Raw genomic sequence first — 27,924 nt, forward strand, 5'->3', positions numbered from 1 at the left:
AAGGTCGCTCGTGCAAGAGGAAAAGGCATTCGCACTGTCAACCTAGAAAACTACGCGCCATGCGGGGTCAACGCTGCGGTGCTCGCAGTCCGCCGGCAGCAGGGGTCCAGAGCTCCAGAGCCATGTGTTCATAGCACATGTTACCATAACACGCTGCAGCCGCGTCAGAAGGAGCTGCAGGCGCAGGCGCAGGCGCAGCCTCGCACCCGTGCCGCTGTCAAGCTCCAGCCTGCACCCCCTGCCATTCGGGCGCCCCGCGCTGCGGTGGGCAAGAAAGAGAAGCTGGAGGAGCTGCAGCGGGAAGCTCGCGCTGTTACAGGCTTGCTTTCTCCGTACCAGGGGCGGGCAGGTGTGTACGGGCAGCGCAAGCAATGTCGGAAGTTACGCACGCTGCCTGGCGCTGGGCATGGGCCAAGGCTGTAATTGACGCCCTGTCCGTTTGTGATTGCAGCCACACGTGCGCAGGCTATCAGCATGCTGGTGACCGCTGGGGCTCAATCGCCTGCAGGCGTTGCCAGCCCAGACTCGCCAGGTCCGATGGGGGCGGGCGCAATTGTTGCCTGGCGCTGTAGGCTGAGCTTGAACCGTTTCCTACTGTGTATGTGACCCGCCCCTCTTACCGTGTAGGTGGCCCCGTGCGCATGGACACGAGCGCACCCCCATCTCCCGAGCAGCTGGGGACAACAGCAGCGGCTGCTGGAGTCCAGTCGCCAGGTTGGTTTGGCTTTATTCGGCCGCGTGGTGGGTATGGGGGTGGCTGGATTAGAGCTGGCACGATGTGGGTTCGGCAAGGGTGCGGGGTTCTCGCAGCCCTCGGACCCACATCAACAGCCCCCCGGTTTATCGCCCTGCATCTCTCGCCCGCGTCGCATGCTGACACATCTTGCCCTGCTCCATGTAGGTGGCCCCGTGCGCATGGACACGAGCGCACCACCGTCACCAGCTTCCGGCCCAGCTGCCGGCGGCCCAGCTGCCGGCGGCCCAGCTGCCGGCGGCCCAGCTGCCGGCGGCCCAGCTGCCGGCGGCCCAGCTGCCGGCGGCCCGGCGGGCTACACGGGAGTGACGCGGGACCAGAGCGTGCATGGGTACAAGGCGCGCAGCGGGCGGCAGTTTGGCAGCACTGGAAACGCGCTCTACCTGGGCCTTTACGCCACTTGCCACGATGCAGCCCTGGCCGTGAACCACTTTCACGAAATGCTGGCAGAGCGGGTTGGCAATCGGGCGGACGTCCCGCCGCCACCTAACGCTGTGCCAGCTGGCGCCAGCCTCAGCGCAGCAGAGGTGGCGGTTGTGCGGAACGCGGTTGACAAGGCAGTGCTGGCATTCTGGGACAAAGGAGTATCCGCCGGGAAGGAGCAGCTGGAGGCCCTGCGCAGCTCTGTGGCTGACTTCTTGCGAGCGCGCAGCCTGGTGTCCGAGCTGGACGCTGCAGTTGGTGCCATTGCCAGCGGCGACGTCAAGCCCGATGATATGGTGGTCCAGTACACCATGGCCGCGATACCGAACGCAGCCAAGCTGCGCGAGGGGGGGGCCACTGCTAGCGGAGTGCGGTGGCCGGGGGTGGTCAAGACAGTCACCGCGGCTGCATCAGCACAGCGCAGCGGCGAGGGTTGCCTGAACGTGCTGCGTGGCGAGGTGAAGGATCCCGGACTGCCATTCCCCAGCACCAGCACCATCCGGCGGTCCATGGGCGAGGAGGAAGTGGATCCTCAAGCTGTCGGCGTGCTGCGCCGTGGCATCCAGAACTTCGTGGCCCGCTGCCGGGAGGCTGGGCGACTGGGGGCGGAGGCCACCATGGCTGCCGACGGTGTCGACATCCCGGTACGGCAAAGTCGTCAAAGTTCTGAACGTAACCGGTTGTAGTCACGCACACCCATTTTGTCAGCCCGTACGCCGCCGTGCGTTTTTGACTGCCAACAGCTTTTGATCCTCAGCCCTCTCTGCCGGCTGGTTGATACAGGGCATGCTGGAGAAGGAGATGCTCCCCAGCGGCACTGTGCGCTTCGACGGCGATGCCTGCCACGGCGACGCCATCAGTGTTGCGATGCTGGCCACAAAGGAGCGCGAGTACAACAGCCTTGTGCAGCGGCTAGATGCAGCCGTGGCAGCGAGCGGCGGGGACTCACACCCTGCTGCTGATGCTGCCGCGGCATTTGCTAGCGTGCAGTTTGTGGCGACATGGATCCAGCATGAGGTCCTGCCGCTGGCACACGCGCGGCTGAAGACAGCGCAGGACGCGGCGGCAGCTCAGAGCGCGCGGTTCCAGGCACGCAATGGCGTGGGGGAGCAGCGCTTGAAGTCACAGCAGGTCTCGCATAAGTGCGCCAGCTTGCAGCGCATTGGGCGGCTCCAGGCTGTGGTGGCGCAGGCGGAGGGGCTTTTGAGTGGGGCCCAGCTCGTGCGCGATGTCAACCTGGTGACTCTTGACATGTGCGCTCCGTCACCCGCCGACGGCAGTGTCACAGTCAGCCTTTCCACTGCTGGCAGCAACGCTGAGGCCCACTGCGCGGCACTGGTGGGCATGCTTGCACGCAACATGCGTGCGGCGGTGTCATCACTCTACGACGTGACGCGTATGGCAGCCACTTCACTGCTTGTCGCCATGCTCACTTCGCCGGACAGCCGGGTGTCGGAGATGGTGGCGCGGATGCACATCAGCAGCAAGGCGAGCGCGCAGTTGATGCGGTGGCTGGTCAGCAGCGTCAAGCAGGAGCTGGAGGCGCAAGGAGGCAAGCTGCTGCTTGTCGTGGCAGACGGCGAGCATTTCTCCCTCACCAACGCTGCAGCCAGCGGCGAGCTGTCGTCCAACCTTGCCCAGCTCAATCGCGAGAGTCAGCGGTTGTGCGCTGCTGCTGAGCAGGCCCGACACGCCAGTGCGAAACGGCACGGTTGGCAGCGGCGGGATCTAGCCTGGCAGGACTACGCGCAGCACGTGCCTCTGCTTCCAGCCCAGCGGGTGCTGCCAAGGGGTGCGTCCATGTCTGCACTGACGAGAATCAGCATCGCCAGCACACCACGGGCAGCGCCGCTGCTAGAGGCCGCAGCGGCACTTGAGCAGCACCAATCCCTCGTCGCGGCTACTGTGGCAGCGGCTGCGACTGCCGCGGCTGCGACTGCGGCTGCGACTGCCGCGGCTGCGACTGCGGCTGCGACTGCGGCTGCGACTGCCGCGGCTGCGACTGCGGCTGCGACTGCTGCGGCTGCGACTGCCGCGGCTGCGACTGCGGCGGCGGCGGTGGCGAAAGCCGCAGGGCCGCCGCCGCCACTGGCGCAGCAGCAGACACAGTCGCGACCAAAGCGCACTGCAGCGGCCCCAGCCCGACTTGCTGATTATGCAACGGAGGGCATGAAGCCTGCAGTAGCTGCTAAGCATGCCAAGACGGCGGAGGTGTCGGTGGCCTGCATTCCTGACACCACGGTTGCATCAGCAGCGGTAGCAGCAGCAGCACCTGTGTCCGTGGTGGCAGTGCCAGCAGTCGGCACAACAGAGTGCGACCAGCAGTACGACCACTACTGTCTCGTGTGCGGCGACAAAGACTTCACGGAGCGCAACAAGATTCTGCTCTGTGACGGCCCGCGCTGCCGCTGCGAGTCCCAGTACGCTGGCTGGCACCAGCACTGCCTGAAGCCAGCACTGTCAAAGGTGCCATCCGGTGACTGGCTCTGCCCGCAGTGTGTTGAGGCGGACCATCGCGTGATAGAGGAGCAGGCAGCGGCACCACTTCCACCGGTAGCGCTGCAGCCAGCCGTGGACGTCGCTGGGGGGCTTGCTGCTGTGGCGGCTAGCGCAGCGGCGGCCACAATGCCTCCGGCAGCAGCGCCATACGTCCGCCATGTCGCCAGCCTGAGGCCGGGGGTCCAGCCCTTGGCACTGGACCTCTTCTCTCCGGCCGCTAGGCTGTCGGGAAGCATCGAGCAGTCTCGTAACGCCCCAGCCCTTGTGATTCAGCTGCAGTCGCATTACGAGAAGATGAAAGAGATTGAGGCGCACATCCCGTGGCGCCAGCTGCAGCGACCGGTGCAGCAGCTGAGCCACGAGATCACCTCTCACCGGGAGTCGGCGCAGTGCCCCGTCAGCATGCAGCGGGTGCCCCAGGGCATCATCACGGCGTTCGCTGCCTACATGGCGGCACCTTTGACCCCCACGCTCACAGTGCAGACACCACTTGCCGGGAGTTCTGGTAGCTTCCGAGCCAAGGGCCTGTCACGGCATTGCCCCGGCGGCGTGGACGCAGCGGCCGCTCGCAAGGACGTGCATGCAGCAAATGCGGCTGCCCGCGCCGCCCCCAGCAATGCCTTACACGAGGCGCTGAAGGCAGAGGCAGCCGCCGCACGGCAGCTGGTGCTCAAGCTGCCCATTGAGGAGGGCACGGCTGTCGTCTCGCGATTGATCTGGCGGTCGCAGTACCTGGCGAGGCAGGCGGTGTTGCCTGGCGACCGCGGGCAGGTAAACCCAGCAGGCACGTCCTTCCCACTCGCCAGTGCAGCGGCGGAGTCAGAGGCCTACTGGGTCTTCCGCCTTACCCACGGCATGCCACCAGCAGGCCTGGGGCAGGCTAGGCAGGAGGTAATCGTCCGGCACGCAATTGATCAGGCGCGGCTAGACCGCATGCTGCTTACGTGCAAGATGGCCGGCCGCGACTTCGGGCGGCAGTTCCAATTCACTCTGCCCGGCCTGCCCAGCATCGTCATCGACGAGCCGCACAAGCTCAAGACAGCAAAGCCGCAGACGAACGACTGCTGCTTCCTCGGCAAGCTTGACGGCCTCGCAGCCATGCAGCGTGCTGCTGCCCAATGCCGTAGTGGGTGGGCTAGTGACGGCGATGACAGCAGCACCTCAGCAGCAGTAGCGGGAGGAGCGGCGGCGGCGGCAGTGCACGGCCACGCGGCCGGGGCTGCAGGAGTGGCGGCGGCGCAAGGCCAGGCGGGCGCAGCACCAGGGGCGGTGGCGCACGGCCAAGCGACCAAGGCTGCAGGAGTGGCGGCGTGCGGCCAGGCGGAAGCAGCTGCTTCTGCTGCGGCATGCAAGTGGGGAGAAGCCTTCTTGGACAAGGGCGTGCTTTTGGCTGTGGCCAACGAACTTGCGAGCGAGTATCAGGCCACCTGCCCGGCAGAGCGTGTGGAGCGGTACGGTAACCTGGACCCAGGCGCACTCCTGGCCATAATCCGTGGCGAGACTGACTCCCAGTCAGTACCATGCGCCCAGTACTGGATAGGCTGTGTGCCGCTGCACGCAGCCCTGCGGACGTACGGGTTCGTGCGGGAGGCAGTCGTGCTGCGCACCCTGATCGAGGCCTTTGAGGCCTTTGATGAGTGCGGCTGGGAGCCCGTGGAGCGGGCGCTACGGATCCTGCGGCGCACCTACATGCTTCAGCGCATGTTGGGCAACACGCTCTTCACCGCGCGCGTGCTACACGGCAGCGCCAAGCCTTCCCTGCCCACCTACGTCAATGGCTTCACACTGCAGAACGTGACCAGCTGGCTGGTGAACGGCGACACGCGGCTGGAGGTTTTGCAGCGGCTGCCGGTGGAGTGGCGTGCAGAGCTATGCGAGCGCTCATTCAGCTCGGACTGCTGCGAGCTGTTCTTCTCGCTGCTCGTGTGCCTGTGCGGTGGCAAGCCGTCCCTGCGCGTGATCAAGGGTGCCACACCCAGGATCACATTCATGCACCGCCTGCGGCAGCAGGCGCGCGCCACACGGGGCTTCAGCATGCGTAAGCGCAGGACTCGTGGCGCCTACAAGGAGCACGAGCTGATGCTAGCTGCCACGCTCGCGGACGCAGGCGGCGCTGCAGGGCGTGTGGACGGCAGCAAGTGGAACAGCGGGGTGAAGATCGTGAACGCAGCTCTGAAGCACAAGCGGGAAGGGGCGATAAACAAGCGTGTGGCGTCTCGTGTGCGTGGCAAGATGGGCTGGCTGCGCAACACTGTGCATCACATGCTGAAGCTGGTCACGGGCCAGCCGGTGCCCAAGGCGTGATAGGCGGGGCGGGGTACATGTATGATCGCGGGTGGATGGCTGGTGTAGAGGGCTGCGGTATGCACTAGTATAGGGACGACATAAGTAAGTTTTGGAGTGATGAGGTCCAGGCCAAGCACGTCTGAGGACAACCAGGAGTGAGCAGGTCACATGCGTTAGCGGGAGAGGCACGAGGGGGGCACGAGGAGGGACAAGGAACCCCAGGTGACCCAATGACATTTTTGCACATAAGTTTTTGATGCATGTTCTTTTTACAATGGCGATTGAATACCCTGCATACACTGTACGTACGCTATCCATCACGCTAATTACATTTTACTTTTCACGACAAAAAAAATTCCGTGTCCCATTGCACACCCCATACATGGCTGCAGCCGTACGGCCTTTCAGGTTTCATCTGCTCAGCTCCGCACCATAGTAACCGCATACTACACAACGAGGTATGCTGGCGGTCTGGTCAGATGATACCTGTGGGGTCTACCAGGCTGTCAAAGTTTGGACACAGCAAATGACCAGAGTGGTACCCGCGTGTGTCAGGTTGCGACATGTCAACATGTGAATTGCGACATACAACATTGCGACATATGACATATAGCCGCAATACAGTACAATATACGTACAACAATTATCACGGTAGGGTAAGCATTCTAAAGGCGCCGCAGTGCCGTTCACTCCCGATCAAACTCCCCACACACGGCGGTCTCTCCCCAGCCCGCGCGGCGCCCGGCAGTGCCACAGCCACCTAACTTAGGACGCGCGCCCCACACCACAGCACGTCTCTCCCGCGGCCGCACTACAGCCCTTTTCTACCCCCACTTGCGCACGCAAGGTGTCGTCCGCGCTCAAGTGGGAATGGTTGCGCCGCGCCCGGCAGTGCCACCTCCACCACTGTGTGCACACAGCACCACGCAAAGTTCGTCGTGCCGGCGTCTCCCTCCAGGCAACGCAAACGCATGCATGGACCAAGCCCCTGCTCTACACAGTCCCATCACAAATTGGCACAGAGCAGCTGACAGATTCTGCGGGCGGGCGGTCGTGCGGGCGCGTGGGTGCCCGTGGCTGCACTTTGCACTAGATGGGTTTGGGATGGGTTGATCGCTTTGTGTTTCCTGTCAGTTTCTTGCCGGCCTCGGGCGCAAAATCTGGTTGATAACCTGTATTCATTATCATGGCACCCAAGGTCAAGGGCAAAACGGAGGCAAACGCAAGTGGCAAACGCAAACATGATAGTGACGACGAGCTTGATGATAACGACTATGTTGCACCTAGCGAGTCTTCAAGTGAGCTTTGTGACAGCTCCGAGGCCTCTGAGGACAGCGACGGCGATGGCGATGGCGAAGAGCGGGAGCAGGAGCGCGAGCGGGAGCAGCCAAGGCGGCCGCTGGCAAAGCGCATTAAAGGTATGTAATGAACGAACTGCGAGCGAGCGGGGTGCCGAGAGCTGAAGCACAAATTGCTGCGTACGCAAACTGCGCATGCAGCGGCCCCAGCACAGGCCCCACTTACAATCGATATACTTGCAAGACTTTTTAAGATTGACGCACGCGCCAAGAGCCAACTCAGGCCCAGCGGTGCCAGCGCGGTACAGCTGGCTAGGAACGTCACCCTGCCCCCGGCCGGCGACACGAACGCCTGCAGTGCCCTGTTCAGCACGCTGCTCCGTAAGGTCACCGCACGCCGCGCTGACCTGGGCGCCCTGGCGGACACGGAGCTGTCCATCGTGACGCCGGCAGACAGCATTCACCCCGCACCAACTCGTGTCAGCGACGACGACGCCGGGCGGCTGGTCGAGTCCCTCGGCGAGACTAAGCCCGGCGGGTGCGCGCTGCTGCACGTGATGGAGCGCGCAGGTGAGCTTTGGGTATATCATGTGTAGGTGTGCATAAGGCGCATTCGGGACAGAATGTATGTGGGGGCTGGGCACAGTGTGGGCTGGCAGACACGTTCTCCCTTGTAGCTCTCCCTCGACGCCTTTCATTTCTTGCACAGGGCCGCCCGAGGCGCGCAGGCTGGCGGCGGCAGCTGTCGCTGCTGGCAAGACCAAGACGAAAGCCAAGTCGGGTGCAGCGGTGGCAGTAACAGGCTCGGGCCTGGGCTTTACCATGGAGGGAGGCGCCGATGACGATGAGGACGCCATCGACTACGATGATGATGCTTTGGGGCCCACGAGCGCTGCTGGTCCTTACAGCAGCCATCGCAGCAGCGGCGGCGGCAGTGGCGGCTTAAGCAGCCGTGACCTGCGTACCAGCGGCAGCTTGCTCGGCGGTGGCTTGCTTGGCAGCGGCGGTAGCTTGCTTGGCGGCGGCGGTGGCGGCGGCAGCGGTGGCGTGCTCAGCGGAGGCGTTGGAGGTTTCGTCCGGGGAACAGGTGCTTATGGGGCTGTCGGCGGCGCAGCAGCAGCAGCAGCAGCAGGCAGCAACGCCGGACCGAGCAGCGGGTTGGGAGGTGATGTCGGCGGCCTTGGGGCGCGAGGCGGGCGCAGAGGGCGCGGCGGTCGGGATGGGTGGGGACGTGGCGGGGGGCGCAGCACATACCATCCAGCCGCCAGCCCGGTGTCTGCGGAACGGGTGGCAATGACCGACTTGGCAGAATGCCTCGCCAGGCGCTTCTTCTCTGATTACACACCCGACAATTTCCCAGGGCCCTTGGCATCGGCACTTGTAGGTTTTTGAGGCCGTTGCGTGCACGTTGGTCGCAGCATGCGCCTGTCTCTCACATGGTGCCTATGCATGTGCTTTTTATGCAGTTGGAGGTGCCATCGGACGACCTGGCGGCGTTTCGTGCGTGCCTGGGCCTCAAGCGCCGGGAGGACGTGCAGCGGCACCTGTTTACCGCTCTCCCACCGCACGTAAAGGAGTTTATGTCATCCGACACCAACGAGAAGTGAGTAGGACCATGCGTGTGTGGTGTTGGGTCCAACCAGTTTCTTTCTAGTTGGTGGCTGCCTTATGATACGTTGGGCATGAGTGACAAGGTGTCGTGCACGATGTTTATGCACTGTAGGCTGCAAGCTGCCGCAGAGGCGGGCCCAGGCGGAGTGCTGCCGGTGCAGGGGGCCACTGCGGCAGCTGGGGAAGGTGTCGAGTCCGTGGCAGGGCCAGGAGCAGGGACCGCCATCAGTGGTGGGCCGCAGGCGGCGGTGCCGCTGCAGGCGCCGGTACCAGTACCAGCATCGGCCTCAGCCTGGGCAGCTTGGCAGGTCGGGACCGCGCTCGCTGGTTACCGACCGGTGAGTTGATTTCCAATATCCGGTTTGTGTGTGCGCGCGTGTGTGCGTGCGTGCATGCGTGCGTGTGTGCGTGCGTGCGTGCGGGCGTGCGCGCACAAGTAGACCCAACACCGGCGTTTCTTTGTTGTTTGTGTGTGCAGGTCAGTCGGCACGAGGCCAGCTTCGCTGCAGTCCAGGCCAACCAGCCAGTGGTGGTGAAGGATGTCGGAGATGGTTGGGGTGTGGCGCTTGCGATTGACTTGGAGAGCTCTGGTGTGCTGCCTATGTGCAACGTGTCCATAGGAGGGAGTGGGGCGGTGGAGGTTGGCAGAATGCAGCAGCGGGTGCCGTCGCGCACAGCACCAACCCTAGCCGCGCAGGTGGAGCAGCTACTTCCAGCTGCAGCCAGCGGACGGCCTGTTGACGGCCTTGTTGCCGTCGGGCATCAAGAGCCACAGCAACCGCAGCAACGTCTGTCAGGTGCGCCCTATGCTTGCCCAGCTTCCAAGGATTTGCACAAAGTTACAATTTGTGTCCTGCAGATGCGGCGGGCGTGCCTCTCATCCCCGGCGGAACTGGCGCGCGCATAGGCTACTCCGATGCGGCCCCACTGGGCCGCCCTCCACGCGCCCCTGTACCAGCTGGTAAGATGATGGCGCCTTGCAGGTCCTTCACAACGTTAAGCCTTCACCTGCTGACGGGGTGTGACGTCCACTACAGGGCGCAGCAGTGGTGGCGTTAGCTACACGCCAGCGGCCTGCGGGCTGGACGAGGCTGTGGCTGGCCTGCAGCGCATTGGGCGACGACGCGAGCACCATGAACAGCGCAGCCAGCGCAGTAGCAAGAGCCGCAGCCGGAGCCGGGATCGCAGCCAAGGCAAGGGACGGCGGTGGAGCTCTCGCGGCAGCCGCAGCCGCAGCCGCAGTCGAGGCCGTGATGGTGGCCGCGGTCAAAGCCGCCCCAGCGCACGGGAGTTGGGCGCAAGCAGCAAGGGGGGCCACGACGCGCGCCCGGTGCGTCGGGTCTCTCCCAGCGGCCGCAGCCGCAGCCGCAGCCGCGGCCGTGATGGTGACCGCAGTCAAAGCCGCCCCGGCGCACGGGAGTTGGGCGCAAGCAGCAAGGGGGGCCACGACGCGCGCCCGGTGCGTCGGGCCTCTCCCAGCGGCCGCAGCCGCAGCCGCAGTCGCGGCCGTGATGGTGACCGCAGTCAAAGCCGCCCCGGCGCACTGGAGTTGGGCGCAAGCAGCAAGGGGGGCCACGACGCGCGCCCGGTGCGTCGGGCCTCTCCCAGCGGCCGCAGCCGCAGCCGCAGTCGCGGCCGTGATGGTGACCGCAGTCAAAGCCGCCCCGGCGCACTGGAGTTGGGCGCAAGCAGCAAGGGGGGCCACGACGCGCGCCCGTGCCGTGATAGACTGGAGCGCAAGCGATATCGCGGTCGGCACACCCTGTAAGGGACCATGTCACATGAGGAAGCTACCGCCACTGCGACGCGTGCATTTACCCACCAGCTCCAGGAGGTCAAAGTGTCGCCGCAGGTAGGCTTTCATTTTTGCAAAAACGAGCTCCGCCTGCAATGTCCAATGTCCGTGCCACATCTGTCCATGGAGTCTGCAGCTATCAGCCTCAAGGGTACTCACTGGGTTGAGGCTAGGGGAGTACGCTGGAAGAAACAGCACCACAGCACCAACAGACTCAATCATAGCAATAACCTCGGAGTTCTTGTGGACCTTGCAGTTGTCCATAATGACAACAGACCTGGGCCCAGGAAACGGACGCAGGTTGGGGATCTGCGAATTAAGGCCGGGTCAGGCTAGGGTGTGAGGACGCTAGTACTCACGACGCACCAGGCAGCGCTGGATGAAGTCCTTCATGCGCTCAATGTTGATGGACCCAGGCACGATGTACCAGTCACGCACGCCGCTGGCCGTTACGATTGGAAGCACGGAATGGCGCGGTCCCTTGGACCGTGGGGTGGTCGACTTCGTGCGCACACCCCGCTGTGCACGACCCCACGGCCGCAGGAAGTTTCGGTGATTCTGCGCATCGAATAGCCCTCAGTGGCATGTGTATCATGCAAAACTTATCAAGCGGGACTCACCACAGCGCTTTCGTCTAGCCAAATGAACTGGTCGAGCCGAAAGTGGGACCCCCGAACGTAGCGGATAAACTGATTCTGGTGAGATATGTTAGCCTCCCGAAATCGTGTAGTAAGCTGCGAAAGTAAAATCGTGACAAAGTGTGCAAGTTCATTGTCACGCGACATGCATGCACCTTCTTGCGAGAGAGGCCGAGCTCCTTACACGCTCGACTGACGCCACAAGGATTCACACAGACCCCCAGAACGTTGGTCAGGATAGCAGCAGCCTCGTCCAGGTAGAGAGTCTCAACTTCGGCAAAGAGGGCTTGAAGTGACTCGAGAGCAGAAGTGTTAAATTTACGTGTCCTATACTTCAATCCTTTGTTGCAGTTTGGCTTGATAACACCAAGGAGTTGATAACGCTTGAAACAGCGATAAATAGTGGACTCGGAAACCCGCGAACGCAGCTGCTCTTTGACCTTCTTTGTGGACAAATTCCGGCACTTGTAGGTGATAATCCGCGAGTACGTATCAAAAGGAAAAGTCTTTGGCATCTTCCTTGTGGGCAGGGTCTGAGGCCCGAGGGCCTTTGACCGGACCGGGACGGTCTGCATGGGCTGCTGTCGGGCTGCTGCTCGCCCTTACCGCGTTTCATAAAACGCACGTTTCACATAGTGGCTTGCTGATTGATAAATAAGTCAGAACAACAGTTCTTCGTCACGACGCTAAAATCAGACATCGAACTCGACAAAGCGGCGGCATATTACACATATACGCAGGCGACATACACAATTACATAGGCGAGGACGAAATGCTCTGCACCTGGACGGCGGGGGAGGGGCTCACAGCCGCTGCTCAACCCGGCTGTGCAGCTGGTGAGCTGGGCGCACGGGGGCTGGGTGCGTGGGAGAGGACAAGCATACCGCCCACCCTGCTGCACGCTCGCGCTTGCCACTCGCTGCCGCTTCCCCTGACACCCGCCCCCCACCTGCGGCGCCCTCGCAGGCTCTGCACCTGGCGGACGGCTGGAGCGCTGGTGGACTGCTGGAGTGCTGGAGGATGATGGATGGCGGGGGAGGGGCTCACAGCCGCTGCTCAACCCGGCTGTGCAGCTGGTGAGCTGGGCGCACGGGGGCTGGGTGCGTGGGAGAGGACAAGCATACCGCCAGCCCCCCGCCCTGCTGCACGCTCGCGCTTGCCACTCGCTGCCGCTTCCCCTGACACCCGCCCCCCACCTGCGGCGCCCTCGCAGGCTCTGCACCTGGCGGACGGCTGGAGCGCTGGTGGACTGCTGGAGTGCTGGAGGATGATGGACGGCGGGGGAGGGGCTCACAGCCGCTGCTCAACCCGGCTGTGCAGCTGGTGAGCTGGGCGCACGGGGGCTGGGTGCGCATGGGGGCTGGGTGCGTGGGAGAGGACAAGCATACCGCCAGCCCCCCGCCCTGCTGCACGCTCGCGCGTGCCACTCGCTGCCGCTTCCCCTGACACCCGCCCCCCACCTGCGGCGCCCTCGCAGGCTCTGCACCTGGCGGACGGCTGGAGCGCTGGTGGACTGCTGGAGTGCTGGAGGATGATGGACGGCGGGGGAGGGGCTCACAGCCGCTGCTCAACCCGGCTGTGCAGCTGGTGAGCTGGGCGCACGGGGGCTGGGTGCGCATGGGGGCTGGGTGCGTGGGAGAGGACAAGCATACCGCCAGCCCCCCGCCCTGCTGCACGCTCGCGCGTGCCACTCGCTGCCGCTTCCCCTGACACCCGCCCCCCACCTGCGGCGCCCTCGCAGGCTCTGCACCTGGCGGACGGCTGGAGCGCTGGTGGACTGCTGGAGTGCTGGAGGATGATGGACGGCGGGGGAGGGGCTCACAGCCGCTGCTCAACCCGGCTGTGCAGCTGGTGAGCTGGGCGCACGGGGGCTGGGTGCGTGGGAGAGGACAAGCATACCGCCAGCCCCCCGCCCTGCTGCATGCTCGCGCTTGCCACTCGCTGCCGCTTCCCCTGACACCCGCCCCCCACCTGCGGCGCCCTCGCAGGCTCTGCACCTGGCGGACGGCTGGAGCGCTGGTGGACTGCTGGAGTGCTGGAGGATGATGGACGGCGGGGGAGGGGCTCACAGCCGCTGCTCAACCCGGCTGTGCAGCTGGTGAGCTGGGCGCACGGGGGCTGGGTGCGTGGGAGAGGACAAGCATACCGCCAGCCCCCCGCCCTGCTGCACGCTCGCGCGTGCCACTCGCTGCCGCTTCCCCTGACACCCGCCCCCCACCTGCGGCGCCCTCGCAGGCTCTGCACCTGGCGGACGGCTGGAGCGCTGGTGGACTGCTGGAGTGCTGGAGGATGATGGACGGCGGGGGAGGGGCTCACAGCCGCTGCTCAACCCGGCTGTGCAGCTGGTGAGCTGGGCGCACGGGGGCTGGGTGCGTGGGAGAGGACAAGCATACCGCCAGCCCCCCGCCCTGCTGCATGCTCGCGCTTGCCACTCGCTGCCGCTTCCCCTGACACCCGCCCCCCACCTGCGGCGCCCTCGCAGGCTCTGCACCTGGCGGACAGCTGGAGCGCTGGTGGACTGCTGGAGTGCTGGAGGATGATGGACGGCGGGGGAGGGGCTCACAGCCGCTGCTCAACCCGGCTGTGCAGCTGGTGAGCTGGGCGCACGGGGGCTGGGTGCGTGGGAGAGGACAAGCATACCGCCAGCCCCCCGCCCTGCTGCACGCTCGCGCGTGCCACTCGCTGCCGCTTCCCCTGACACCCGCCCCCCACCTGCGGCGCCCTCGCAGGCTCTGCACCTGGCGGACGGCTGGAGCGCTGGTGGACTGCTGGAGTGCTGGAGGATGATGGACGGCGGGGGAGGGGCTCACAGCCGCTGCTCAACCCGGCTGTGCAGCTGGTGAGCTGGGCGCACGGGGGCTGGGTGCGTGGGAGAGGACAAGCATACCGCCCGCCCTGCTGCACGCTCGCGCTTGCCACTCGCTGCCGCTTCCCCTGACACCCGCCCCCCACCTGCGGCGCCCTCGCAGGCTCTGCACCTGGCGGACAGCTGGAGCGCTGGTGGACTGCTGGAGTGCTGGAGGATGATGGACGGCGGGGGAGGGGCTCACAGCCGCTGCTCAACCCGGCTGTGCAGCTGGTGAGCTGGGCGCACGGGGGCTGGGTGCGTGGGAGAGGACAAGCATACCGCCAGCCCCCCGCCCTGCTGCACGCTCGCGCGTGCCACTCGCTGCCGCTTCCCCTGACACCCGCCCCCCACCTGCGGCGCCCTCGCAGGCTCTGCACCTGGCGGACGGCTGGAGCGCTGGTGGACTGCTGGAGTGCTGGAGGATGATGGACGGCGGGGGAGGGGCTCACAGCCGCTGCTCAACCCGGCTGTGCAGCTGGTGAGCTGGGCGCACGGGGGCTGGGTGCGTGGGAGAGGACAAGCATACCGCCCGCCCTGCTGCACGCTCGCGCTTGCCACTCGCTGCCGCTTCCCCTGACACCCGCCCCCCACCTGCGGCGCCCTCGCAGGCTCTGCACCTGGCGGACAGCTGGAGCGCTGGTGGACTGCTGGAGTGCTGGAGGATGATGGACGGCGGGGGAGGGGCTCACAGCCGCTGCTCAACCCGGCTGTGCAGCTGGTGAGCTGGGCGCACGGGGGCTGGGTGCGTGGGAGAGGACAAGCATACCGCCAGCCCCCCGCCCTGCTGCACGCTCGCGCGTGCCACTCGCTGCCGCTTCCCCTGACACCCGCCCCCCACCTGCGGCGCCCTCGCAGGCTCTGCACCTGGCGGACGGCTGGAGCGCGGGAGGTTGATGGCTGAAGGGGTGCCGCGGACAAACGTCGCCCAGTGGACATTTTATCAAGGCCTGGCCGATGTCAAAGCAGGCCCCTCCCACCGGTGGTAGAGGCTAAACACTTATAGCAGCACCACAGACGTGCCATGGCAGAGCAATCGTGATGTTTATTGCTAGCCTGGAGCTCGCGACGGCGTCTTGCATTCACATTCACTAACAAACACTTCGCCAATCGGTGGTAGGACCAAGGCATGGGATGAAAGGGACATGCCCCAGTGGTGACAGCTGAAATCCCGAACCCAGAAAGCCTTGACACGACAATTCGACTGCTGACACGCAGTCCTCAAGCTCCGGGCGCCCGACAGACACATATGATAGCACCAGACAGACACATGCGACGCCACACTGTGTGTGCCGCATCAGTGCAGGCGATTTGTAAAAGGACGACAAAGGCTCACCATGCACCCTGATTCCTGTCCAGCCACACCATACAACAGCCAACAGCTTAATGGTTTTTGGCTTCCACCGGGGCCGGATCCACATTCAGCCAAGCATTCAGCGTATAGATTGCCGTGATTGATGACGCCAGCCGGCTGCAGGTGGTGCAGGTCAAGGTGTGTCCGTCCGGCACCAGGGTTGCGTAGTTCGTAGTACTACGTACTGTACGCTGCACTCGCCGGCTATTACGTGGGAAAATACGTTGTGCTGTGGAAACCAGCTGGGTGGGCCGTGGCAGCGCCGTGGCGGGCGAGGGGCGCGAGGGCTGCTGTCCGTCCAAGTTCGCGAACCATACATCACAACAGAGCTGGTTGTTGGTATATTATAGCATATGTCGCAATGTTGTATGTCGCAATTCACATGTTGACATGTCAAACCGGGACATGTCAAAAAATCTGCAAACCGCTATATCTTTCGTCGTCTTGTGTCTCTTGATGCAATATAGTATCGCCCACACATGTGTCATTGTTAGCCAGGCGAGCCTGGCTCAAACGCCAGCTGCTCAAGCACCGAGGCGACGCCCCGTCTGTTACCGCAGACGCCCCTGCCACCGCCCCATACAGACTAGGCATCCAGACAGCGTCCGGCCCGTGCCGACTCGTGCAAGAGCCCTTCCATACGTAAGAATCGCCACCTTGGCCCCGCGCTTGTTCTGCCACGTACACCACGCAGTTAGCTCTGCTCAGCTCATGTCAAACATGAAGCTGGCGGCCATGTCCACATTGCCGCCAGCGGCTTGGAGCGCCTGCAAGACACAGAAACGAGGACAGCGTGACCAGGTGCCGGCAGTCTGTCCTGGGGTGGGATTCGCACGGAGCTGCGTTCGTAAGGTGCGCGTGACTCAATGGAGCTCAGCCGGAGCGCAGCGACTCAGACGTGGTGCCCGCACCTGGACAGCAGTGTTCCGGTCCGCCCCCAGCGCCATCAGCTGTGCAATCTTGCCCTCCATCTCCGCACCCGCGCCGCCCGCAGCTGGCGCCGGTGCCGTGGCCAGGGCAGGCGCTGGTGCCGGCGCCGGGGCTGGCGCGGGAGCGGGCGTGGGTGTGGGGGCGGTGGCAGTGGCGGGTGCCGCAGCAGGGGCCGGTGCCGCGGTGTTGGCGGGCGCGCGACCGCCGTCCGTGTCCATCCGGTTACGAGCCGCCGCCTCGTCTGAACAATGCACCCAATTCATTGCGGATGCAGCTCAGCCAGCAGGTCGAGCCATTCGCATGTGCGTGCGCAGTGTCCCCACAACCGAGTGCATATGCAACCTGCTCCGTCGCGTCAAAAGCGCGCCCGGCCCACCTGCGTCCATGCGGCGGTTGGCCTCCGCCTCGCTGACGTCCTCCACGTGCTCCGAGAAGTCCTTAGGGATCTGGCTCTCCTGCAGGAACGGCAGCTCCACACCACACGAGCCGATGCGCAGCACATTTTTCACCTGCGGGGGAAGGGGGCGACAACGCGGGAGCGGTTTCACAATGGTCTTTAGGCTCTTCGCCACGCAAACGCAAACGTAGACCTCCCGGTTGCTGTGCTCGCCAGTCTCTTGTACGAATCGTGCAAGAGGCCTTAGGCCCCAGCCCCACGCCTCGACCCCCCCCTCTACACTCTCCAGGGCCTCACCAGGTCGATGCAGCACTGGTGGCGACGCAGCATGTCCAGTCCGAAGATGAACTGCGGTCCGGTCTTCTGCTCCAGCACGGTGATGGACGTGGTCACCACCTGGTCCCCCACCTTCATCTTGGCCTGCAGGCGGGCATGCGAGAGAGCAAGCGACTGAAAATGCAATGTAACGACGGATGCCCAGCAGAACGCTACTAAACCTATCCATGTGAGCCATCATGCATAACTGTCGCTTGCGTTCTCGCTAGCCACCGTGCCGCTACTTGACCCGCCGGTCCCGCAACACATTAGCACACCCACTCCTCCAATCCAAGCCATCAAGCGACCCGCCCTTTCCCCGGATCCACCCACCCACCTGGTGAATCTTGCCCAGGATCTTCGAGCTGCCCACGCCCACCGCCATGCCCTTGAAGCGCTCATCCAGCAGCCGCGTCAGATGGCACTTCTCAGCAAAGGGCGCGGTCATGATGGTCATCTGCGGCGCACAGCCGGCAATGAGGGCCGCAAAGCAGCATCGATCGGAGGTTGTCGGACAGACTGGCCGAACCACGGATGCGCGTAGGGCTCTTTATCCCTCGAGGCCCGAGTCGCCATTATGTGCCGGTGCTTGCTATGCTGGCAGGGCGGGCGGGCGGGAAGAGAAAAAAACAGACCACTACTACTAGCTCACGCAGGAAACACAATCGAAGCCACAGCTGTTTGACAAGCCGAGACCCACGATGCACAATACCGCACCCATCACCCCACCCCCGCACCACGGGCACCCGCGCCCCAAAGCCTAGCTATAGCCGCCACCTCCTTCACAATCTACTTTAGGAGTTAAAGTCTAAGATGGCCCTTTGAGATACGCTGCAATCGTGTCAAAGCAGGCAAATGATGATTGTCAAAGCTGGCCTGCCCAGCGCCGCCGCGCCGAGCCAAACGCAGCCACCTAGCAGCCCTTACAGGGCCGCCGCAGCTTGTCTGGCCCACCCTGGCCCACCTTGGCCCACAACCCTGCCCACAACGTCAGATGATCTCGCGCAGCAGCGAGCGGCCGTTGTTGCTGCTCAGCAGGTCGTCAACGTGCAGGTGGAGGTGGCTGCGACCGCTGGCGATGACGCTGTCCAGCGGCAGCACCGCGCAGGCGGCGCGCAGTGACTCGGAGTGGTCCCAGACCGCGCCCTGCCGCGGCTCCCAGGAGAACACCGAGGCGCTGTGCGTTGTGCCGTTTTCATCATCAGGGCACAGCAGCGAGTGCGCCGCACAGCCGACAGCGTCGAGCGCGGCCGGCAGCCCGGCCAGCAGCTCGCTGCGGCGCTGCACGCTCTCGCGGCGCAGGGCGTCAGCCGCGGCCGCAGGGCCCTGCCAGACCGGGGGTTGCTCGGTGGGCGGCAGCCAATCGGGCTGCTTGCGCTCGTAGTGCGGGTAGGGGCTGAAGCGGGCGGTCGCGGTCGGCGGTCGCGGTCGACGTTTTGGTGGTTGGGTCCCTTGGCAGATATAAAAGCTACGCAAAATTATAAAAGCATACAATAATGTTTGTATTATGTGTAGTAGGGCGCCTGCCCGACCCGAGCGGAGGAAGAAACGCGGAGGAAAACGCGCGACCGGCGGGGATGTCGCTCCCTCGCTCCAAACTCGCTTCCTCCCTCGCCCCGGCCGCTTTGGCTATCGTTTAAAAAATCTAATTTTCACCTGTGCACCACTGTCGATGAAGGCCTTGACGTGCACGCCGTTCACCTCCATGTCCACGTACAGCATGTTAACTTGGATGAAGTTCTGCGGGCGCGAAAATTGAGGTGGTGGATGATTGCGGCCGAGGTCAGCAATGTTAACCTTTTACACGAGATTCGTAATTGATTACAAGTGCCCCAGTGCGGTCTCTCTCTTGCCTGGGCCCTGTTCCCCGCGCCCGCCCCCACCTCGGGGTTGTGCTCCATTGCTGCCTCGTAGTTCTCATCAATGTTCTTACGCCGGATCGCGTCCTCAATCTTGGCCTGCAGCAGCAAAAGCGATGGTAACGCCATCGTGACTTGTGTGCGGTGCGTCGTGCACTGAGCCTTGCGCCAGGTTTGCGCAACGCCATACAACATTTTGTGTGCCAAAATCATCATCCGACGGGCACCCACCCCAGCCCGTAGCCCCGCCCGCCGCAGCCCGCCACCCCAGCAGTACCTGCAGCTCGGGGTTGAACGGGTCCTCCTCCTGCATGTGGTACAGCCGCTCCAGCTCGTCATTGGCGTCTGTCTGGGCCCTGCGCACGGCAGCCGAACGAAAACGAAGCAGACTGAATCCTAGGTAGCATCATGACTCGCCGCACCACCGCTGGCCCCATCCTCCAAGCCCCGGTCCTCGTCTCCACTGTGTACTATTCGGCCCGCTCCGGCCCGCTCCGGCAGTGGCTCACGGCTCACCTGTGTGAGCGGCGCAGCTCCTCCTGCAGCCCCGCGATGTCGTCACCCATGATGGCGTCATGGATTCGAGGGGCTTGCACACGCAGCTGCAGGCGCACAGCGGGGCGGGTTATAGGAGGCAAGGCACATCACAGGTAGGGAGCTGCAAGGGATGGACAGGTCCCAACATGCGCGTGCCTACCTAGTCCCAACCAGCTCCGTGGCCACGTCCTTCCTCCTACTTTTAAATCACCTTCAATCCCCGTCCCATACCTGGTCCATCATGTTTGTGTCTGACTTGAACGCCTGGATGGCGGCCGCAGGGTTGACCAGGGTGCCGTCAGGGTTCCGCAGCATGGCAGCCTGCTGGGCGCTACCACCCGCGCCCGGCTGCTGCGCGCGGCCGCCGCCGCCACCCCCAAGCCCCTGCCGCCCCGGCGCGGCCTGCTGCGGCTGCACCAGGATGAGCATGTCGCCCGGCTGGACGCCGGCGGTCGACGGCGTTTGGCTGCGGGCGGGCGGAAAGGCAAAGCAGGCGGAAAGTTGGCCGGTGCAGGAGCGCGGGTTGGGGCGGGCTGTACAGCTAACAACGGCCATACGGGATTAGGGTTTTCAAAGTGCCACATGTGGGCGTGCTATTGCTTGGCATGTGCCGCGCCGGCTAGGCTCTATGCTGGCAACCCTCGACCGCCAAGACTCACGTGTCTGTCAGCGGCTTGCCGTTGTGCAGCAGCACAAATGAGGTCGACGGAATTCCCGTCTCCGCTTCGCAAATCGCTTTCACGTCCGCGAAGCTCGTACTGCCGTCAATCTGTGTGTGTGTGTGTGAGGGGGGGGGCGTATTGATGGCAGGGCTGTCTGGATAGGCGACGCAAGAACTGAGCCCGTGTGCCAAAACCGTGACGAGACCCGCCCGGGCCCAGCCAACCTCTCCTCTCCTCGTAACACACCTCAACGGGAAAGACGTGCTCGCCATCTGGCGTGGTGATGGTAAGCTGCATCGATAAAAAGGATTGAAGGGAGGGCTGGAGGAAGGGACAACCAAGACCTAGACGATCCCGCGTAAATTCGTTCTTTCAGTTCAGGGGCGTTGCTCCAATGGGTAGGACGTCTACGCTGTCCGCTGGGAGTATATTTGTTATTGACACTGGAGAAACCCGTTTCCCGCAAACCCGCAATGAGCTGAGGCCCCATTCAGCCATTCCAACGAGGCAGCTGCATTTGCTGTTCACACCGTCTGGCAATACTTCAACTAGGATATTATACAGGTATACATTTGTACAGCGGCTTTCTGTCGTCTTAAACCTAAATCCGAGAAACAAAATTAAAGACTGTTGCGCTTGTCGCACTGCATCTGAAGCCGTTTGTGTCTCGTGTTTGCTAATATGAAAATGCTCTTGCTTTATTGACCCACACTGCTTCGCTCGCTCCAGTAGCTTGTCGCGGACCGCAGTGGTCTGAATGACCGTGCCTCCGGTAGCAGCAGAAATGCAGTCACCAACTCAGCCAGCTGCCTCAGCCTCCAATGGTGGAGCGGCTGTGGCAGCGCCGGGTGTTGTGCCCTGCGACCATGTCCTGACGCTCGTGGCGGGCTGTGTAAGTCTTTTGTCGATGCAGTTGATTACTAACCCAGACGAGTCCAAACTCCGAGGGATTGGCTTGGGTTGCGACCGTTGTGTCCGATTCCGATCAGCAGCGCGAGACACGCAAGCGGAGTAGCTTCATCCTGACGCAAGCACCGTGCAACTTAGAGCATGAATTAGTATTAGCTGGGTTCGGGCTGAGGAAAGGCACGCGCTTGCTTGGCACTTCCGGCACGGCCATGGGCCTCGGGTCGGGGTCGGGGTCGGGGGTCCCGGGGAGTCGGCTTGGGGGTCGGTCCCTCTTGGTCAGTGCAGCATACACTTGCTGGTCAGCCACAAACCGGATGCCATCTGTTGGCGGCCCCCGTTCTGAGCCCTAATTCGTCTTATACAGGTGGTGAACCAGCGCGCGTTCGCCAACACGTGCGGCGTGCCGCTGGGCGCGCACATGGACTTCGTGCCCAGCGCGGCGCTGCGGTTGCCGCAGATCACCGGCCGCACACCGCCACGCTGCAACGGCTGCTCCGGCTTCATGAACGTGTACTGCAAGGCAAGGCGTGGGGGTGGATCGTGCGGATATCGTTGGGCAGACGAGTAGATGTACGCAGCAGACATACCAACAACGTTACGCTTGAATGCGAGCGGGTGGAACGAAGCTCCGCCGCTTTGCCAGCACGGCCAAACCAAAGCCGTGGAATGGAGCGCTGGTCTGAGAGGGCGGGCCACGGCACCGGCAGCCTACCATAGCGGCTGAACTAACACGGTGTGCCTGTGCGGCGCCTTGGTGGCCCCTGCAGACCAACCTGACCAAGTGGGTATGGAAGTGCAACCTGTGTGGAGCCGTCAATGTCCATAAGGATCAGCTGGGCCACTCGGCGGACGTGGCGGTGAGCATGTGCGGGTAGAACGGGGGGTTCTTGTTTTGCACACACACGTGCACGCAAACTGCAGAAGGGCATGCAGGGACCGGCCGGGCAATACGTTGCAGCAGCCGGCTGCCAGGAGGCCTGACATTCCCACCCCCACCCACCCACCTTCGCTGCCGCTTGTGGGCATATGCCTCCACCGCTGCTGCAGAGCTATGCTGAGCTGTGCGGTGAGGCGGTGGAGTACGTGCAGCCGCTGCGGAACGGCGCGGCGGGCCCGGCGCACACGCCTCAGGCGGTGCCGCCGCACGTGGTGTTTGCGGTGGACACCACCCTGGAGCCCAGTGACCTGCGGGTGAGGGAGGGGAGGGCGGGGAGGAGGGAGGGAGGGAGCGAGGGAGGGAGGGAGGGAGGGAGGGCCATGGGGGAGGGCCAGGAGGGAGAGCCAGGAGGGGGAGCAAGAAAAGCAGAGGCTGCGCTAGCGCGGCTGCTCATGTGGTGGCAAGAAGCGTCGGCTGTAGCCCTGCGGTCAGGGGCGCAGCCGCGCGCAGGACCTGATGCAGCACTGTGCGCAGCTGCACTCGCACTGGCGCACTCGTGGGCTCGCGCGACCTTCACTTGTGCTCACCCTCCGTCGCTGGCGCTCACAGGCTGTGAAGGAGGCGGTGCTGGCGTCCGCCGCGTCGCTGCCACCCGCCACGCTCATCTCGCTCATCACCTTTGACGGCGCCGTGGCCCTGCACAACCTGGGTCCGGAGCACCGCGCCAGCTACACACTGCCCGCCGCCTTCGCCGCGCAGCCCGTGCCCGGCGCCGGCGGCGTGGCGGCGGCGCCCTCGGGCGGCGGCGTGGTGCCGGGCGCGGAGCACTCGACGGACCAGCAGGCGGTGATACAGCAGCTGCTGGACAAGTGAGCAGGAGGGGGCTGGGGGATGGATGGAGGCTGTGGGGCGCTTGTGGAGGCAGTGTGGTAGATGGATGATGCACTGCAGGGCGGACTGGGGGCGAAGGCTGGAAGGGCGGAGCCTTCGGATCGGTTACGGCCTTGCTTAGGGGCGGCATTGGGAAGGATGGGATAAGAGGTTGAGACCAGCGCTGTGCAGGCGTTGCTGAGGCTTTTGGTGCCACCGCAGGTTCTGCTCCCGCACGGCCGGGTCTGGTGTGGGCCCCGGCGGCAGCGGGCTGCTTGTGGCGCCGGCGGGCGAGGTGGCTGCGCTGCTGCCCAAGGTGCTGGCCACACTGCGCACCGTGCAGGGGGACGTGCCGGTTCGCGTGCGAGCAAGGTGCGTGTGTGTGTGTGCGTGTGCGTGTGCGTGTGCGTGTGCGTGTGCGTGTGCGTGGGTGTGGGTGTGGGTGTTAGGGAAACACCAAGGGAGGGGTTGTACATACCAGCCCAAACTAAACCAAAGCCAACGAAAACGGGAGTGCAGGCAGAGGCGTTAGTTGCGAGCGGTAATACTTATGGGATGTGGGCCGAGGCGTCGTGGAGTAGCAGGGCGAGCGGCGCCGGCGATAAAAGTCGCCGCCCGGGCTCGGTGACGCGCACAACAGCACAAGACAGGCACGCGGACGCGACAAGCAAACCCACGACTTACCTGGGGGGGTTGAGAGGGCCATGTGTGTGTGTGTGTTTGTGTGTGTAAAGCACAAGGGGAGAGCGAGTGCGCAGCTGGAGTAAGGGGTGGGCTGCCGGCATGCGTGCGTCTGTATGGCGACGACAAGTGCAGGGCGAGCAGGACGTAGTGGCGAGGGCTCAGCAGCAAACGCTCTCGTTGGGCTGCACACCGCGCAGGTGCCTGTGTGCGGCGGTGGAGGCCTCGCTGCGGCTGGTGGCGGCCGCGGCCCACCTGGACCTGGACCTGGGCCGCCACCACCACCTGGCCGCCAGCCGGGTGGTGCTCATGGCCGCGGGCCCAGCCACACGGGGGCCGGGAGCCGTGCCGCTGAACCTGCTGGACCAGGTGCGTGCGTGTGTGTATGTGTGTGTGTGTGTGTATGTGTGTGTGTGTGTTTTGAAAAACGAAACGAAGCCCGCCCAGACGGCGTGTGCACATGTTACTGTGTGTCACTTGTCACATGTCACTGTGTTCGGAGGGGGACTCATTAGTCTCAAGTGTTTCAGGTGTATCTAACGGTATAGCAGAAGGGTCGTGCATGCGAGATTAGAGGGGTAAATGCCGCTGCTTGGTGGAGCGGTGCGGGCGGCACACTCTACGAAGCTGTCAGTACGGCACCGCACCGGCCTGCGGCACGAGGCCGGCAACCGTGTATGAGACAACGGGGATGTCTGTGACTCGATCCGGTCATGTCATTTTCGCGGTGCCGCTTCCTCTCCGCTGCGCAGGCTGTGGGCGAGAAGGGCCGGTCGCCCGACAACAAGGCGGTGGCTGCGGCGCTGGACCTGGGTGTGGCGTTGGGCGCCATGGCCGCAAAGATAGGCGTGGCGGTGGACATATTCACCAGTGAGCGGGGCTGAAGTGAAGGCGGGCACGGTGGTGTTGGGAACTGCATCCGCTGTGATGTGCGAACTGCGCAACTGCCGCATGAAGGGTGGCTGAGTCGGATCGTGTTGCGCATCCTGCCCTGCGGCGCCCCGCGCTCCGCTCACCGCACACACAGGCACCTGCATCGGCATCAACGCGCCGCTGCTGACCGCCATTGCCCACACCAGCGGCGGCGAGCTGATGCCGCAGGTGCTGCCGCCGCACCACCTGCCCACCCAGCACGCCGCGCACAACCCCAGCCATGGCGGCGCCAGCCACTCGCACAGCTCCCACGGCGGCCACGGGCACGGGCATGGGCATAGCCACCCCACCGGCGTGTCGGCGGCACCTGTGGGCGCCACGGCCGGCGGCTTCGTGCCGGGGCTGCTGTCCCGGCAGCTGCGGGCGGCGCTGGGCCGGCGCTGGGGCGTTGAGGGGCGGCTGGACTGCTACTGCTCTGAGGGGCTGAAGCTGACGCAGTGGATGGGGCCGCTGGACCCGATCCGGGTGAGCGGTGAAGGGAGGGGGCAGGGCAGGGCGTGCATGACGCGGCGGCGTGCCCTCCACCCAGCAGTAGCAGGCGCGGCGCTTGACAGGGTGACTCAAGGGCATGGGGCGGGGGGTCGCTTTCTTGCCGCTTTGTTGGCGTTGTTCCTCACCACCACCAACCATCCACTGCCCCTCTGCCAAACCCACCCCCGGCGCCCGCGCCTTAGTCTGACCTGGAAGACATGGCCGGCACGCCAGCCGTGGCGGTGCCCACCGCGGGTGGGGCTGCGGAGCAGCTGCCGCGGCCCGGCACGGCGCGCGACCCGGGCGCGGGTGTGGGCGGCGCGCCATGGCGGCTGTCGTCCGCGGCGTGCGGCATCACCGCCCTGGAGGTGCGCGCAATGGAGGGACACCGGGGGCTGGCGCGGTGCTAGGCGCGTGCAGCGCGACCCGCTGTATAGGTGCTCAACTACGGACCCCCTCCCAATGGCTCATCCGTCCTTGTGAGCACATCTTGCTTGCTCATTGCGTGTCCTATAACGCACGGCCCTGCCCCTGCTCCTGTCCCCGCGCCTGGCCTGTGCCCGCTGCCCCCCACCCCACCCGCAGGTCGGACGTGGCGCCTCGCTGCGTCTGGAGGTGACTCGGGACCTGGACGTGCCCTCGCTGCTGCTGCAAGTGGCGCTGCACTACACAGACCTGGAGGCGCAGCAGCGGGTGGTGCGCGTGGTCACACGCAAGATACAGGTGGGCGCGGTGGCGGTGGCGGTGGTGAATGGGGGGCGGTGGCGATGGTTTGCATACGGGTGCAAGGCCGCATGGCTTGCACGCGCGCGTTTACGTGCATGTGTGCGCGCATGCTGACAGGGCCGCCCGTCCTCCCGGCTGTACATGTGCATGTGTGCATGTGCATGCAGGTGGTGGAGAGCCGCAGCGAGTTTCTGCGCACCGTCAACCCGACCGCGGCGGCGGCGCTGCTAGGCAAGCGGGCGGTGCTGGACGCCAAGAAGGCGGGAGCATTCAGGTGGGCGTTTGCGCCGGGGCATCTTTGGGAATTACGTGGCGAGCTCTGCGGCTGGTGCAGGAGCCGATGCGGCCGCGGGCATGGCGTGTGTAGGAATGACACCACAGCGCACTGGTGGCATTACCCAAGCGCCTTACCTTGCCGCACCGTGAGCGACGACGTGTGCTGCCCTCGCCCCTCGCCCGCTCGCACAGGGACTCCCGCAAGGCGGAGGAGGCGCGGCTGGCGGTGGGCGCGCAGCTGAGCCTGGTGGCGGCGCGCTGCGGGCGCGAGGTGATGACCAGCCGCGGCCTACTGGGCTTTGGCGGCCGCAAGCTGTGGCAATGGCCGCCCGAGCTCATGCCGCTGGCCTACGCGCTCTACCACTTCACGCGCGGGCTCATCCTGGGCGCGCCCGCGCCGCCGCCGCCGGGGACGCACCCCGCCTCCGCGCACGCGCACCTGCACGCGTTGTGGGATTGCGACACGCGGCTGGTGGGCATCAACACGCTGCTGTGGTCGGCCTGGGGCGATGCCTACCGGGCCATGGCGCCCAAGCTGTATGCTGTGCTTCCGGCAGCGCCGCCGCCGCCGGCTACGCCGTTCCCGGACGCTGCGGCGGCTCCGCTGCCTTTGCCGCCACCGCAGCTGGCGGCGCTGCCGTGCGTGAGCCTGGCTGCGGTGATGGCGCGCACGGTGCCGCTGGTGTTGGACGCAGGCACGGCGGTGCTGGTGAGCCCTACGGAGGAGCCGGCGCCGGGCGGCAGCACGGCGCCGGGCGCGGCCACCGGCGCCGCCGCTGGCCTCACGCCGGAGCTGATCGAGGCCGCGCTGCAGGCGGCCGGCGCCGCCACTGAGGGCGGCGCCGCCAGCAGCAGCGGCCTCAGCCCCAGCCCTGGTCGCTTCCCAATGCCGTCGGTGGTTCTGACGCCGGGCGCGCAGGCTGGCGGCGGCCAGCTGGCGGCGCGGCTGATCCCGGTGCACCGCGACCCGTACGACGAGCAGGCGCTGCAGCAGCCACAGCTGCAGCAGCTGGGGCAGGCGGTGGCGGCGCAGCTCAGCAAGCAACTGCTGGAGAGCAGCAAGCAGGCAACGGTTGCGGCCGTGGCGGCGCTGGCGGCGGCTGGCCTGCCGCCGGTGCAGGCGAAGCAGGCGGCGGCGGCAGCAGCCAGCTTTGCGGAGTGGTGCCGGGGCGTTAATGTGCAGCCATTCCCGGTGCAGTAGAGCCTTGAGTCGGGTGACGCTGAGCGCTCATGCAATTGCAAACACGGCGGTCCAGTGCTGAACATCACCAACACGATTGCATACGGAGCGCCGCAGTACTGCTTGTGTGCAGGGGTGCTTTGTGTGGCCGGTTGGCACAATGGAGTGCTGTAGTGCTGTCATGGTCGTCGGGGCTTGGATCAACGCGTTAAGTGCCTGTTAGACGCGAGGTCCACACGTGGTTTGCAATGCGTAGGGCTGCTGGGGCTGCACATCCTGCTGTCATCATGAGATGCCCACGTTGCAGGAGGAGGATGGAAGAGTTGATTTCGTGTGACTCGCTTACAAGGGGGAAGCCCTAGAGGGATTTCTGGAGTGCGGAGGAACGCAGGGACGCGCAGACGTGCCCTTAATTCACCTCGCACGCAAAGCTTGTACAGACAATCCGCACGTCCCTACCGCCTGGTGCAATCGGATAACAATGCTGTGTGGTGGGGTACCCTTTGTCCTTGGCGGCCTTGCCAACCCCTGGCGTGACCTTACTTTGGCCCCTGGGGACTACCACTTGCGTACGTCGAGCCCACATGGCTGCGACCACGAACGCCCCCTGGACCTTGGCTGGACAGCGCGAAACTGCTCAACGGTCCGTAAACTTACACACTCTGGCTACGTATTCCCTCATGTCGCGCCGCAACCCAGGATGGCTGGCAAGGTGGGTGTCGCGTGGGGCTAGGTCTGGTGGAGACCAAGTACGCGAGATGGACGGTCTGGGGCACTGATGTGTGCACACTTCCATCT

At 64.7% G+C, this 27,924-nt stretch overlaps 5 protein-coding genes across 6 annotated transcripts; 3 read left to right on the plus strand and 2 right to left on the minus strand.

The window, feature by feature from the left end:
- The first annotated feature begins 6,971 nt into the window (after positions 1-6,971).
- CHLRE_10g447200v5 (uncharacterized protein) lies at positions 6,972-10,754 on the plus strand. Its single transcript, XM_043066900.1, has 9 exons — positions 6,972-7,380; positions 7,462-7,830; positions 7,970-8,425; positions 8,621-8,640; positions 8,727-8,863; positions 8,984-9,209; positions 9,350-9,668; positions 9,731-9,832; positions 9,909-10,754. The coding sequence occupies exons 1-9, from the start codon at positions 7,149-7,151 to the stop codon at positions 10,637-10,639; spliced, it is 2,592 nt and encodes an 863-aa protein (XP_042920297.1). The 5' UTR covers positions 6,972-7,148; the 3' UTR covers positions 10,640-10,754.
- A 1-nt stretch (position 10,755) lies between these two features.
- Positions 10,756-11,851, minus strand: CHLRE_10g447225v5 (uncharacterized protein). Its single transcript, XM_043066901.1, has 3 exons — positions 11,460-11,851; positions 11,287-11,400; positions 10,756-11,224 (listed from the first exon to the last, which is right to left on the minus strand). The coding sequence occupies exons 1-3, from the start codon at positions 11,817-11,819 to the stop codon at positions 11,015-11,017; spliced, it is 684 nt and encodes a 227-aa protein (XP_042920298.1). The 5' UTR covers positions 11,820-11,851; the 3' UTR covers positions 10,756-11,014.
- Positions 11,852-11,921: 70 nt separating this feature from the next.
- On the plus strand, positions 11,922-15,033 carry CHLRE_10g447250v5 (uncharacterized protein). 2 transcript variants are annotated; one of them, XM_043066902.1, is made up of 13 exons: positions 11,922-12,140; positions 12,271-12,380; positions 12,518-12,627; positions 12,782-12,891; positions 13,046-13,083; positions 13,293-13,402; positions 13,540-13,603; positions 13,787-13,896; positions 14,034-14,097; positions 14,274-14,383; positions 14,521-14,630; positions 14,761-14,870; positions 15,008-15,033. In XM_043066902.1, the coding sequence occupies exons 2-12, from the start codon at positions 12,332-12,334 to the stop codon at positions 14,816-14,818; spliced, it is 933 nt and encodes a 310-aa protein (XP_042920299.1). In that variant the 5' UTR covers positions 11,922-12,140; positions 12,271-12,331; the 3' UTR covers positions 14,819-14,870; positions 15,008-15,033. The 2 variants fall into 2 exon arrangements, with proteins under 2 accessions (XP_042920299.1, XP_042920300.1); XM_043066903.1 differs by having other exon boundaries at positions 11,962-12,140; positions 12,782-12,845; positions 13,046-13,155; positions 13,540-13,577.
- Positions 15,034-15,049: 16 nt separating this feature from the next.
- On the minus strand, positions 15,050-20,611 carry CHLRE_10g447300v5 (uncharacterized protein). Its single transcript, XM_001698424.2, has 12 exons — positions 20,450-20,611; positions 20,201-20,310; positions 19,773-20,007; positions 19,521-19,606; positions 19,282-19,360; positions 19,029-19,103; positions 18,802-18,885; positions 17,483-17,602; positions 17,128-17,250; positions 16,810-16,942; positions 16,415-16,674; positions 15,050-16,270 (listed from the first exon to the last, which is right to left on the minus strand). The coding sequence occupies exons 1-12, from the start codon at positions 20,498-20,500 to the stop codon at positions 16,208-16,210; spliced, it is 1,419 nt and encodes a 472-aa protein (XP_001698476.1). The 5' UTR covers positions 20,501-20,611; the 3' UTR covers positions 15,050-16,207.
- A 130-nt stretch (positions 20,612-20,741) lies between these two features.
- CHLRE_10g447350v5 (uncharacterized protein) lies at positions 20,742-27,923 on the plus strand. The gene is made up of 13 exons (XM_043066904.1): positions 20,742-21,095; positions 21,477-21,632; positions 21,880-21,969; positions 22,160-22,303; positions 22,599-22,858; positions 23,082-23,231; positions 23,741-23,909; positions 24,293-24,410; positions 24,568-24,938; positions 25,148-25,312; positions 25,530-25,667; positions 25,838-25,944; positions 26,139-27,923. Exons 1-13 carry the CDS (start codon positions 20,988-20,990, stop codon positions 27,145-27,147), a joined length of 2,985 nt encoding a protein of 994 aa, XP_042920301.1. The 5' UTR covers positions 20,742-20,987; the 3' UTR covers positions 27,148-27,923.
- The last annotated feature ends 1 nt before the right edge of the window (position 27,924 follows it).

The sequence above is a fragment of the Chlamydomonas reinhardtii genome, chromosome 10, assembly GCF_000002595.2.
Source record: "Chlamydomonas reinhardtii strain CC-503 cw92 mt+ chromosome 10, whole genome shotgun sequence".
Classification (NCBI taxonomy): Eukaryota; Viridiplantae; Chlorophyta; class Chlorophyceae; order Chlamydomonadales; family Chlamydomonadaceae; genus Chlamydomonas; species Chlamydomonas reinhardtii.